The sequence below is a fragment of the Globicephala melas genome, chromosome 16 (genome assembly GCF_963455315.2).
Source record: "Globicephala melas chromosome 16, mGloMel1.2, whole genome shotgun sequence".
Lineage (NCBI taxonomy): Eukaryota > Metazoa > Chordata > Mammalia > Artiodactyla > Delphinidae > Globicephala > Globicephala melas.
The window spans coordinates 13,560,801-13,573,204 of NC_083329.1; the positions used below are offsets into that span (position 1 = coordinate 13,560,801).

The 12,404-nt window shown below is 37.4% G+C and overlaps 1 protein-coding gene across 8 annotated transcripts in view; it reads left to right on the forward strand.

Annotated features, from left to right (window-relative positions):
• Window positions 1-12,404, forward strand: part of SHTN1 (shootin 1) — a 104,281-nt gene that overhangs the window by 56,501 nt on the left and 35,376 nt on the right. For all 8 annotated transcript variants that reach the window (XM_060286354.2, XM_070043902.1, XM_030839381.3 and 5 more), the window contains 4 exons: window positions 323-469; window positions 2,824-2,977; window positions 4,775-4,874; window positions 9,296-9,378. In XM_060286354.2, coding sequence (XP_060142337.1) covers window positions 323-469; window positions 2,824-2,977; window positions 4,775-4,874; window positions 9,296-9,378 — 484 coding nt within the window. The remainder of the gene's footprint in view (window positions 1-322; window positions 470-2,823; window positions 2,978-4,774; window positions 4,875-9,295; window positions 9,379-12,404) is intronic.

A 12,404-nucleotide genomic window follows, 5' to 3' on the forward strand; every position in this document is an offset into this window, starting at 1 on the left:
GGCTTAAGTTCTTGATAAATATTAGCTGCTACTGTTAGTATTAATGTACTTTAAAGCAATAATAAATTATTAAAAACTGCAGTGTAGGACTAAACTATTGTATATATACTGTGCTGAGGCAAGGGTAAAGGTTCTAAAGATTATATAAAAGTTATGAATGAAATCATAGCAATCATTACTTCTAAAATCATTATACTATAATTCAGAAATTGCCTTTAACTTTTTAATAAAAACTCCACATACTTTTCCTTTTGTTCCAGTTTCAGTTGAGGAGATGTGTGAAAATGATTGGTACATACATTTTTATAATTAACTTTTGCAGATGTTTATTGAACAAAACAAGCTAAAGAGACAAAGCCACCTTCTGCTACAGAACTCTGCTCCTGACCAGCAGCTTTTGAAAGCTTTAGATGAAAATGCAAAACTTATACAGCTCCTTGAAGAAGAGAGAATCGAGCATCAACAAAAGGTACCAGATTTTCTCCTGGAGTTTTAATACACCCACATACTTAAATTGAGAAGAGTCAGTCCAGTAGCTCATAGTTCCATGTTTTGCCTAAGTGACTAAGTCTTTCCAGTCTTTTCACCTTTTAGAAAAAATAACTACCAAATGAATTTAATTTATAGTATCCAACTAAAATTTATGCACTGCTGTAGGCTTTATAATGATCTTTAAACTGTCCAAAGGGTCAGAAGAAGCGAGAGAAAGAGATACAACTCAAAAAGAGCTTGGATAATGCAGTTTGGAAATCTGCATTTCCAAGTTGAGTTGATTGTGTTTTGGGAGACTGCATACACTAGGAGAGTGTATTGTGTAGTGGTCTCAAAGAGCTTGTTGGAGGGCATAGGTTTTATTCAAAGAGGGAGGAAAAGTCCATGTTAGTAGTAATTATTTGCTTAGGGAAAATTTGTGATTTTGTAAACTTGCACAGATCTACGTTTAAAGACTTAAGTGCTTATTTCAATTTGTATGAGTAGAGCTATTCCAGCTGACACAGCCTACCTGTATGTGCTAGGCAGAAAGGATAGTCACCGTGGTGGGTGAGAAAGAGAGGCAGAGAGGAGGAGAGGCGAAGAGGTGGAACAAAGCCTTTCAAATTAAAGAAACCACTTGAGAAAAATTACATCAGTGTTTATACTACTTACAGTGTACCTAGTTTGTGAAGGAAAGGCTGTTAGCTGCCATTTGTTACCACCTGTCGAAGTCTCTTTCAGCAACAATATTGACATTTAATCCTTGGAAGTTCCTGGAGTTTTTAACCAAGTTGGTTGTGAGGTAGAGTTAATTTTTTTTTCTTCCATAAGAAATGTTGGCGTATAGGTAGAGAACCTCTAGATGAATACGTGGTAACTGTGCTTGCCCCTGGGAAAGAGGCCTGGGGAGTAGGATGGAAGGGAAATAATTTTTTTTGTCCCCATATGCAGGAATTACCTTTTTTTTTTTTTTTGCGGTACGTGGGCCTCTCACTGTTGTGGCCTCTCCCGTTGCGGAGCACAGGCTCCGGATGCACAGGCTCAGCGGCCATGGCTCACAGGCCCAGCCCCTCCGCGGCATGTGGGATCTTCCCGGACCGGGGCACGAACCCACGTCCCCTGCATCGGCAGGTGGACTCTCAACCACTGCGCCACCAGGGAAGCCCAGGAATTACCTTTTCAAATGAAGGGAATGAAAGAAGGTTTATTTTTATTTAGCTTATGTTAGAAATTTTGGTTCTGAAAAGTTCTACTACTGTAGTTAACTCATTTAGTAAATAATGCGTGCAAGAACCCAGTAAATTGTATTGAGGATGGGACTAAATTGTTGTGTATGTTCCTTGTTGGGGTAGTGGGAAAAGTACTGAAGATTAGGTAAAAGTTACAAATGAACTTACAGCAGTCAGTACTTCTAAATGTATTATACTATACTATACAATTATTCTGGATAATCTTTCAGGTATGTGGTTGAAAATATTTCTTACCTGTCTATAAGTTCCCTTGCAGATTCAGCAATCTTTAAAACACAGCTGTGTTGTTTTTATGATTAAAATAAAACAAAATTTTAAAATACAGAAAAAGCTAAAGCAGAAAATTAAGATTAGTTAAAAATCCCATATTTTGGTGCATATCCAAAGTTTATATAAATTGTAGTTTTATGAATATAGGTTAAACGGAATCATGCCAAGCATATGGTTCTATAACCTGATTTTTTTCATTTGGTAATATATATTTCCATGTCAGTGTATAGTGAGGTTATGTGATTTTTAAATGGTTGCATAGTATTTCATTTAACGAACATAACTATAATTTATTAAATCAGTAATATTGGTGGACATTTAGGTTATTTCCAAGTTTTCCCTGTTATAAAGAACATTCTAGTTAATGTATTTGAACACTTGTCTTACTATTTCACAAATTCTAAAAGTAGTATTACTGAATCAAGGGTCTTTTCTTCCTTATATTTTTTTAAGGTTTTTTATATTTGTTACCAAGTTGTCCCACCAAATTTTTAATATTACCTGAGTTTTTCTTTTGAAAATGGGCACAAAGGCGTTAATCTGTTTTAAATGAATTTGTTACTTAAATTAAATGAATATTTTACTTTTTCTAGTCACCTTTAAAAATTAAATTATCTGGGACATAAGTCTTCAATAAATTTATATTGAATTACATTGCTGATAGTGATCTTAAGTATTATCTGTATCCTAGGATTTGTGTGGTTTTTAAGATGAATTGTAATCTCTTTGCTATGAAGTGCAAAGTAAAAGGGAAACATTTATTTTTCCCCTTATTTTCCTTGACAGAGGAAAAACTGTCACCACATAAAAGTCTGTTTATAACTTATAGGTCAAAAAATTAGAAGAGCAGCTACAAAATGAAACTCTCCGCAAAGAGATGCACAACCTCAAACAGCAACTGGAGCTTCTAGAAGAAGATAAAAAAGAATTGGAATTGAAATATCAGAATTCTGAGGAGAAAGCTAGAAATTTAAAGCATTCCGGTAAAAGCACTGAGTAGCCTATTATGTCTTATTATTACTATGTGAATCTCTCATGACCAGTACATTTACTAAATGATATAGAAAAATACCAAGATTTGTTTTAAATTTCTTCATTTCTGACTATTGTAATTCATTAGAACGGTCGCTGTAATCATGTGATTCACAAATATTTAGACTTCTGTTTTGGACTCACAGGCTTTATGAGCATCACATACAGAATTAAGAGACGGAGATATCATTAATGTGGGGAGACCAAAACTTCAGCATTTCTCAGGGCTTCAGAGATGAGTGTTCGTTAAATACTTATTTTATTCATTTTAGGGTGCATTTTTAAAAAGAATTAAACTTTTTAGGTTTATACTACCTACATTTTCAATGTCTAATTATGCACATGAAATAATACTTTCAGTATCACACCTAACGATAAAATGGGCAACAATATATATATTAAATGGAAAAACTTTTAAAACACCAGGAGTTACTTAAACGATTTATTCATTCAGTTCTAGAAGGCTTAACAAGAATGTGTGAGTTGGATTACTACACAGGGATAAGTAATAAGTTTCTGTTGGAAAGTAGGTAATTTAAGGGGGCAGGTTGTTCCCTTTATAACAGCTTCAATATTCACTTCAGATATTTTTGGTTAATTTTATACTAGAATTTTGAAATCTGTACAGAAAAATCAAGTAGGCTTTTTCCTTTAAAAAATATTCAATGCTTTCTAATCCACAATGAAAGTGAATTACAATTTATTTTTTGAAATTGATCTAAAATTAAGAAGTAGTCCATTCTTTTTAGTTATTGTCTGCTGTGTGTGTACCCAGCCATACCCAGTATCCTAGGGTGCTATAAAAAATGTAGAAGAAAAGAAACCATGCCTTTTGTCCATGAGGATCTCAAACTCCCTTTAGAGAAACAGACACATGCATATGAAATAACTAGAGGATTCTTGGTGTCAGGGAGCCTGGCCCCCACTGCTTATTTAAGTGTTGACGGTAAAAACAAATGCACAAATCATTAGGGTAGTCAGTCATGGAAAGTAGAGTGACTGCGCAGAGGGAGAGCTATTCCTGAGTGCAGTACCTGTAGCCCATTAGAGCCCGATTAGAGGCATTCACATCTGTGATGTAAATTCAAATTGAGTTTCTTGAAGTCAGGAACTGTGTCATGAGCAGCACTGAGCATAGGCTCTTTCACATTGTTGGAGCTTAGTAAGAACTTGTTTCATTAATGGCTTGAATGAATAAATTATATTTCCAGAATGCTCTTCCAAAGAGCAAAAAGTTTCTGAGTTAAACACTTGAGAGTCTGAGTCTGGTTAAAATCAAGAACTCTAGGATTTGCAGTTTTTGAAGGAGATTAAGTGGAGGAGGAAAGTATGCTATTAAAATTCATTACTAAATGTCATCTTTAAAATTAATTCTTGGTCTGTATACTTTAAAAGTCAAGTATTAACAATTTCTTAGTGTTTGAGTAGTAAATTCTATTGTTAACAAATATTTCTTCAGCCTACTCTCAATCCTTACTTCCCACCCATCCAGCCATTGTCTTGATTTATTTTTTCTTTTGCATAGTTTGTATATATAGCAAAAAGATGGTAAATTTTTTGTAACATATATAAGGCCTCTCTTACTGATGATAAAAAGTTTAAAGGGTTCTGCAGTTTCATACTGAAATTTCTAACTTTGCTTTAATAAAAGAACTTGATTTTGAGAGTGGTTGTTTTTTCCTTTACATGTATATAAGGTGTTAAGTTGCTTATTTCAGCTCTTTTCTGAATGCTTGCTCTCTGTGCAGTCGATGAACTCCAGAAACGGGTGAACCAGTCTGAGAATTCGGTACCTCCCCCACCTCCTCCTCCACCACCGCTTCCTCCTCCCCCTCCAAATCCTATCCGGTAAGCACGTCCAGGAAGACTGCTTTGCATCAAATGTTAGTCCTTGTCAGAGAAACTGAAGTTTATGCTATTGGTACCCTTTTTAAGCAATACGGGCTTAGATGCATCATTTTGAGGGGCGTGGTGGTAAAAAGTATGAAAGATATCAGCAGGTGTTTCAGAGAATTTTCTGAAGGCCAGTATATCATTCCTTTCTTGTAACATATAAAGACATCTTGTGGCCTACAGTGTTCTTCTGTTGTAGGTGTTTAGATTTCATGTGGCTGTTCCAAACCAAGGAGCTAGACATCTAAAAAAATTTTTTTGATACTTCAGTTTTAAAACTTCAGTCCATATCATTAGGATTTCCTTTAACTGGAAGATCAAGGAATTTTGAGCTTCTCCAGAACGTTTTCGTGTTTTTCTCTCACTAACTTGAATTTGAAAAGCTATGCTTTGTTCAGTTATTTAAAAAATAAAAGTACTGAACTAACAGAAACCTAACAGATCTACTTTAAGCCACTGAAGTAGTTAAGGCAAAATAATTTTTACACGTGATCGATCCAAGAGTCAATTGAAAGAATTTCAGGTATTTTAAATTCTTTCTGTCCTGAGTAGCTAAATCTGTAAGAGGTATTCTGAATTTGACATTTATAATAGGAAATTCATCACTTTGATTTTTTTCTAAGGTCTAGAATTTTGAGCTTGATAAGAAAGGTCACTTCTGTCTGTGAGGAGGGATAACTATTAAAAAATGATTATAATCTTGCTGTTGGCCTTTAATTTTTAGTCTCTGAAACCTTGAGAGCCCTTAGAATTAAAAGTAAAGTATAACAAATAGAATATTTTCTCAAAAAGCATCCTACAGTCACACTGAGAAATGAAAGTAGGACTCAGACTATGTATATCTAAAGCATGAACTCTTATAAGGCCCATTAAAGAAAATTTTCATTGAATAACATGAATGATTTTTATTTTAAGATGAATTTAAGTAGTATAAAATATAATTTCTCAGTAGAAAGAGATTTTTATTTTTTGATAAGGAGTACTTTCTTGTCAAAAAAGTATATTTGCATTTGTATTGAGTTTCAATGGACTTTGAATCCACTAATCAAGGTTTTCCAACTTTGTTCCTGAGCTGTTTGTTTTACCCTGAAGTAGATCATGGATGGAAGTGGAAGTGGAAGAAAAAGACTAGAGCCTGTGGCTTCTTTAAGTGGCTTTATTGCTTTCCCCTCCTCTTCCTGCTCATTTGACTTAGAGGACAGATGGGAGAGAGTTAAGAGAGGAAAAAGGCATATCTTGGTCATTTTGTAGTAATGGAGTGAAAGGACAGGTCCTGGTCAGGTGTGGCTCATGGGGAAAGGGTAGGGTATATTAGTGTGTTAGTCAGGGTTCTCCAGAGAAACAGAACCAATAGGTGTGTGGGGGTGTGTGTGTGTGGGGGGTGTGCGCGCGTGCGTGTACATGTGTACATACACATCATATACATAAAAAGAGAATGTATTCTCAAGAATTGGTTCACATGACTATGGAGGCTGACAAGTCCCAGGAACTTCAGGGTGAGTCAGCAAGCTGGAGACCAAGGAGAGCCTGTGGCATTGTTTCAGTCTGAAGGTCAACAGGCCAGGAAGAGGCAGTGTTTCAGTTTGAGTCAAAAGCAGGACAGAGCAGATGTCCTAGTTTCAAGGCAGTCAGGCAGGAGGAATTTTCTTTTACTTGGGGGAGGGTCACCTTTTGTTGTATTCAGGCCTTCAACTGATTGAGGGAGGCCCATCCCACATTAGGGAGGACAGTCACTCAGGCTACCAGTTTAAATGTTAATCTCATCCAGAACCCTCAAAGAAATACCTAGAATAATGTTGGACCATTTATCTGAGTACCCCATGACCCAGTCAAGTTGACTCATAAATTAACCCTCACAGTGGGTGTGAAGAACACTTGAAGAATTTCAAGGTGAATATTTTCCACCTGGGGCAGTTTTAGCCAGAGGTTTGGATGATTGGTCCCAGATGTCTTGTCCTGGTCTTCTCATCTGTCCTGTGAAACTCACACTATCTATTGATATTTTCTCTTTAGTCTAAGCAACATCTTGACAGTTCTTTTTAATATTACAGATGATTTTCCTGTGGACACCGTATCAGTCTTCAACTTATACTTCAGAACATTTAAAGCTAGCACTTTCTCTTATCTACTTAGGTGGTTTGCAGTGTTGGGCATATATTCTTAGTTCATTTATGTAAATACATACAACTGTTCTGAGCAGTACAAATAACTTCTTGCTTTGTAATCTTTGTGTACAATAATACACATTCTCAAAACTTCCCCTCAGAACCAGAGATGGGATCATTACAGAATGAGGAGAGGCCTCTGATTAGTGAGAGCCCTCCCCAAACCCCACCCTTCTATGGAATGTTAACAAGTAGACATTGAATATTCTGTCTTCAGTTGACAGAATGGAAAAAATAAAGTTTGCATCATTTAATTCCCTCACCTTATGGATTAAAATGTACTTGTTTTAAAGTTCTGTGCAAATTAGAAGTTCTGTGAAAATAATTTAATTACATTTTGGGCCACTATGAGCCCAAAGAAGACAAACTAGATGAAGTTAAAAGCTCAGTGACCGATTGTTTCCCAGTTGGTAAGTCCTGGAAACTTCACAGGGTAGAGTAGGATGTAGCACTTTCTTTATGCTATGCTTTGTGGGAGATTGTTCAGTATGTGTGAGAATTTTAAGAAAAGACAGTTAGGGAGGGGATTAATAATATAACCAAAGACAGAAGTAAGAAGTGAAAAAAAAACCTAAAAATGATAGTGGTTAAGGAACATCACGTTGTTCTGTCCTCAGAGCAAATAGTACTGTGTATCCAGTTGCCCCTTTTTCTGCAGGCAGCATTATGCCTCTCTTCCCAGTTTGTCTTCCTCAGGACTGTATTTTGTCAAATCCAGTTTACCACACTGAGGACATTCATAATGTAGTTGAAAGAATTTCAGAGTTCTTGATTCATTTTTTTTTTTTTTTGGTGGGGGTGATAATATACATGTAGAAGTGTACACAAACTTATGTACAGTTTAAAATAATATAAAATGAGTATCCACGTAATCACCATCAAAATCAAGAAATAGAACAATGCTAGTACCCTCAAGTCCTATCCTTTTATCCTTTTCTTAAAGAAAAGGGTTTTTTTGCCTATATACATATCCCTAAACTACTGTAAATACATATACGGTCTGTTTATGACTTTATATAATTGGAATTGTAGTGTATTCCTTTGTGTCTTTTTCTTTTCACTTTATATTATTTTGTAAGATTCATCCATATTATTTTATGTAGCCAAAGTGCATTCATATTCATTGATACGTAACCCACTTTATGAATGTCCCAAAATGTGTTTATCCATTGTAATACTGATAGACATTTGAGTCATTCCCAGTTCAGGGAAGTTATGGAAATTCTACATGAACATTCCTGTACATGCTTCCTGGTGCACAAGTGCTTGTATTTCTGTAATATATATGGAAGTTGAATCACTGGCTCATAGGATATGTCTATTTTCATGCTGAACAGTTTTCTAAAGTGGTGCTATCAATTTATACATCTTCAGTTTGAGAATTCCTGTTACTCCACAAACCTACCAACACTTGATATTATCAGACTTAAAATTTCTTGCCTATTTGATGAGTGTGTAGTAAAACCTCAATGTGGCTTTTATTTGTGATTTCCTAATAACTAAAGAAGTCAAGAACCTGTTTGTTTGTGTGCTGGAAATTTGGACATCCTTTTTTATGGGGTTTCTTGGTTTTGTCCTTTATTTCTGTTGGGTGTGTGCTTTTTCTCATTGATTTGTAGAGTTTCTTTTTATTCTTTATGATGTCTTTTAATATATGGAGGTTTTAAATTTTCATGTCAAATTTATCATGATTTGGATTTTACACAGATTTTTGAAACATGGACCAGAGAGACAGTGGTCTGAATATATGTTATCCCTGAAGTATCTGGTCTATGTTGTGCAGATTCAGATGTTTTTATGCCCATATTTAGCAAATAGATATTTACCAAAACATCCCCTAATTCTTTTGTCCTTCCCTCTCCCTCAAATGTATTACATAGATAGCTGTTTCTGAATTTTAAATATGGATATTGAAAGGTTTTCTCTATTTTACTTTGCAGATGTCTCTGCATAAAATTAGTAATAGTGTTAGCAGCCCCCTTCTCCCAGTAACTAGTTTGGTTTTTACACAGTAAAGGGGTGAGACATCTTTCTCTTTCTTAAAAATTTAACAGTTTATTAAAGTGGAAAGTAGGCTACTTAAATTCTAGTTATATATTCATGCACTTAGAGAAGAGTTGGATTTTAACTGATTACTTAGAATCTATACATTTTATTTCTTGGATCATAAGGCATCCACTAATCCTGTTGATCTTTTTCTTTCTCCTAAAGATCCCTCATGTCCATGATCCGGAAGCGATCCCACCCCAGTGGCAGTGGTGCTAAGAAAGAAAAGGCAGCTCAACCAGAAACAGGTAATTCTCACCCCACCCCTTTGGTTAACTTTTTGTTGGTGGTGTACAGTTTTTCAACAGTAGACATACTTGTTAGCTCTTTGACTATGAACAGATTGTTGGGGAGAAATGTGAACTTAACAGCTAGAAGAATGAACCAAAGAACAGTCATTGTCTTCACGTAGCTTACTGTCTAGAGCGGGTAAACATTCACACATATCACTGTAATGCGAGGGATGCTGGGAAATGTGTTTTCATTAAGGGGTGAGGTACTTTGGGGTGTAAAAGAAAGAGAGGAAGTAATTCCAAATGAGGATTTGGGGAAAGGTCTTAAAAATATATATATATATATAGGCTGTATTTTCTGTGCTATACAATCACCACTCCTTATGTTTATTTTTTTAAATTAGTTAATTAATGAATTTTTGGCTGTGTTGGGTCTTCGTTGCTGTGCGCAGGCTTTCTCTAGTTGAGGTGAGCAGGGGCTACTCTTCGTTGTGGTACACAAGCTTCTCATTGCAATGACTTCTTCTGTTGCGAAGCACGGGCTCTAGGTGCTCAGGCTTCAGTAGTTGTGGCACGTGGGCTCAGTAGTTGCAGCACGTGGGCTCAGTAATTGCGGCTCCTGGGCTCTAGAGCACAGGCTCAGCAGTTGTGGCGCATGGGCTTAGTTGCTCCTCAGCATATGGGATCTTCCCGGATGAGGGATCGAATCCATGAACCCTGCACTGGCAGGTGGGCTCTTAACCACCGCGCCACCAGGGAAGTCCTGGGGAAAGGCTTTTTAGAGTTGATAGCAATGAACTGAGACTTTGTCAAGCACTTTCTGTGTTCTCTCCAGTGCTTTGTACTGGAGATGCAAGACATAAAGTCACATTTGAGTGGGGCAGATAGGAAGTAAACACGTAATTACCAGTGCAATATATAATTATTTAAATACATTTTTTTGATCAGTACTGTGGAGGAGTGGTTATCAGTACTGATCTAAGAGATTATGGAGGTGGACTACTGATGTCAGCAAGTGAAATTTAAGCTGAGTAGTTGTGGATTTCGAAGGTCAGGGTATATATGGTAAAATAGATCACATAGAGGGGCAACAATTCAAAGGTCCAGAGTGGGGAAGGAACTTGGCATATTAGGAAACTGAAAGAAAGTTGATATTACTAGAACATGGGGTGCAAGAAAGGAAGTCTACTAGGTAGACAGGAGCCATATTCTAGAGGCGGTGGTCAAGATTTTGATATTTATCCTAAGGGCAGTAGAAGTTTAAGTAGGAGTGTAACATGATGAGATTTGTCCTTTGTAAAAAATTACACTGGCTGCAGTGAGAGAACAGAGAACAGACTGTACAGGAATGAGAGTGGATGAGGGAAGACTGTTGCACTCATTCAGGTGAATGTTGATGGGGCTGAGATGCGGGTGGTAGTAGTAGAGAGAGAAAGAAATGGATAAATTCAGGAGCTGTTTAGGGAGGTAAAATTCACAGGACCCTGTGATTCTTTGGAGAGGGAGAAGCTGAGGATAATAGGAAGAGATGGGGATGGAGAGAGAAGAGGTTTGCTGCTGAGCAGAGGCCCCAGGTGGGTAGGTGCAGAGTCAGTGCACAGAGCTGTGGGCAGTTTGATGTGGACCCACACTGAGAGCAGAAGCTTGAAATGCTGGCCCCAGATCTTGGGCCTTTATGCCTGAGGACCATAGAACCCAAATTAAACTCAGCAGTGTTTGTTCAACCTGTTTTACTTATGGAGCATGGTAGGTTAGCCTGGTTCAAGCCCAAATGGGTGCAAACTTCTTGGCCCCCTTTTCCTGCCTCCGGGTCTCCTTGCCCCGCCCCAGCCATTTTCATACCTCTGCAGTGCCGTGTTCTCAGACGCCAGGTCTCATTATGTTGTCCTACATCTTATCCCATTTCTGTGCTTCTCCCTGCCTCAGAATAGAATCTCAAACCCTGTCTGCTTAGAGGTGGTTCTCTGCCTTTACTCTAGCCTCATTTCTCATTACATCTGTTTCACCTTATGGCTGGCCCCTTACGTCTAAGCCTTCTGTGCATTTGCTCCTGTCTTTCCTCATTCCAGAATTGCCCTCCTGCCCGTCCTCTAGCAAGGTACTGTTCTGATTCCATGTCTCCCATTCAGGTTTCAGCATATTGTCTGGTGTGTTCCCAGTCTCTTCCTCCTCTTCCTTTATTTATGAGTATTAATAATCCAGAATGAATGGCTCATTACTGTGTTGCTATAGCAGTTTACTTCAAATTTTGTTACTGTGAGGATTTAATGTCCCACCCCCCAGCCTCTGCTCTGGTGTTGGGGTTATTTCCACATCTCTCCTCCGAACAGATTGCAGGCTCTGTGAGGGTTTACTTCTCTCTGCAGCCTCCCACAGCTTTCATGCATATTGAATGAATCAAAGTTTAGACTTGGTCTTTTCTTCTTAGCAAGAACCTTGCAGCGCCATTACAAACGAAAGCTGTTTGATTTTATCATCTGTATGAACTGACTTTCTGCCCCTGCCTCCTACAGCCCCTTGTAATGCAGCTAAAAGGCAAATTCTGCTTTGCCAAGGCATTGCAGGATTTCGAAGTCCTGCCTTTGGTGATTTGCAGGGCAGCCCTGCTCTTGGGTTACTGGCTGTTAAGCCTCCCCTGACACTGTAATTAAGATTAAAATTTTGTTTGTTTCGGTCTTGTTTTGGGAAAACTGGTTAAGTCTTAGAGGGTCAAGAAGGCAGTCAGAATAAAATAAATTCCCCTTCTCAGTAAATTACATTATTAGCTTATCAACCTCAACAGCACCCTTAAATTTAAAAAGATGTGTTCTAGAACTTATTAACTCCCAGTATTAGAAACCATGCAGTTTTCCTTATGAAAATGATATTTCATTTACAATTCATGAAATGTGGCAGCATTTTCCCCCTCATCCTTGAGCTATTGAATTGTTACTTTGGGAATCTAAGTAGTTACAGACACAGAAGTTGATCAGGAGATTTTTAAACTGGGGCCGCCCTAAAATCATACTGCCTTAAATGATAGGTACCATAGCCGTACTTTG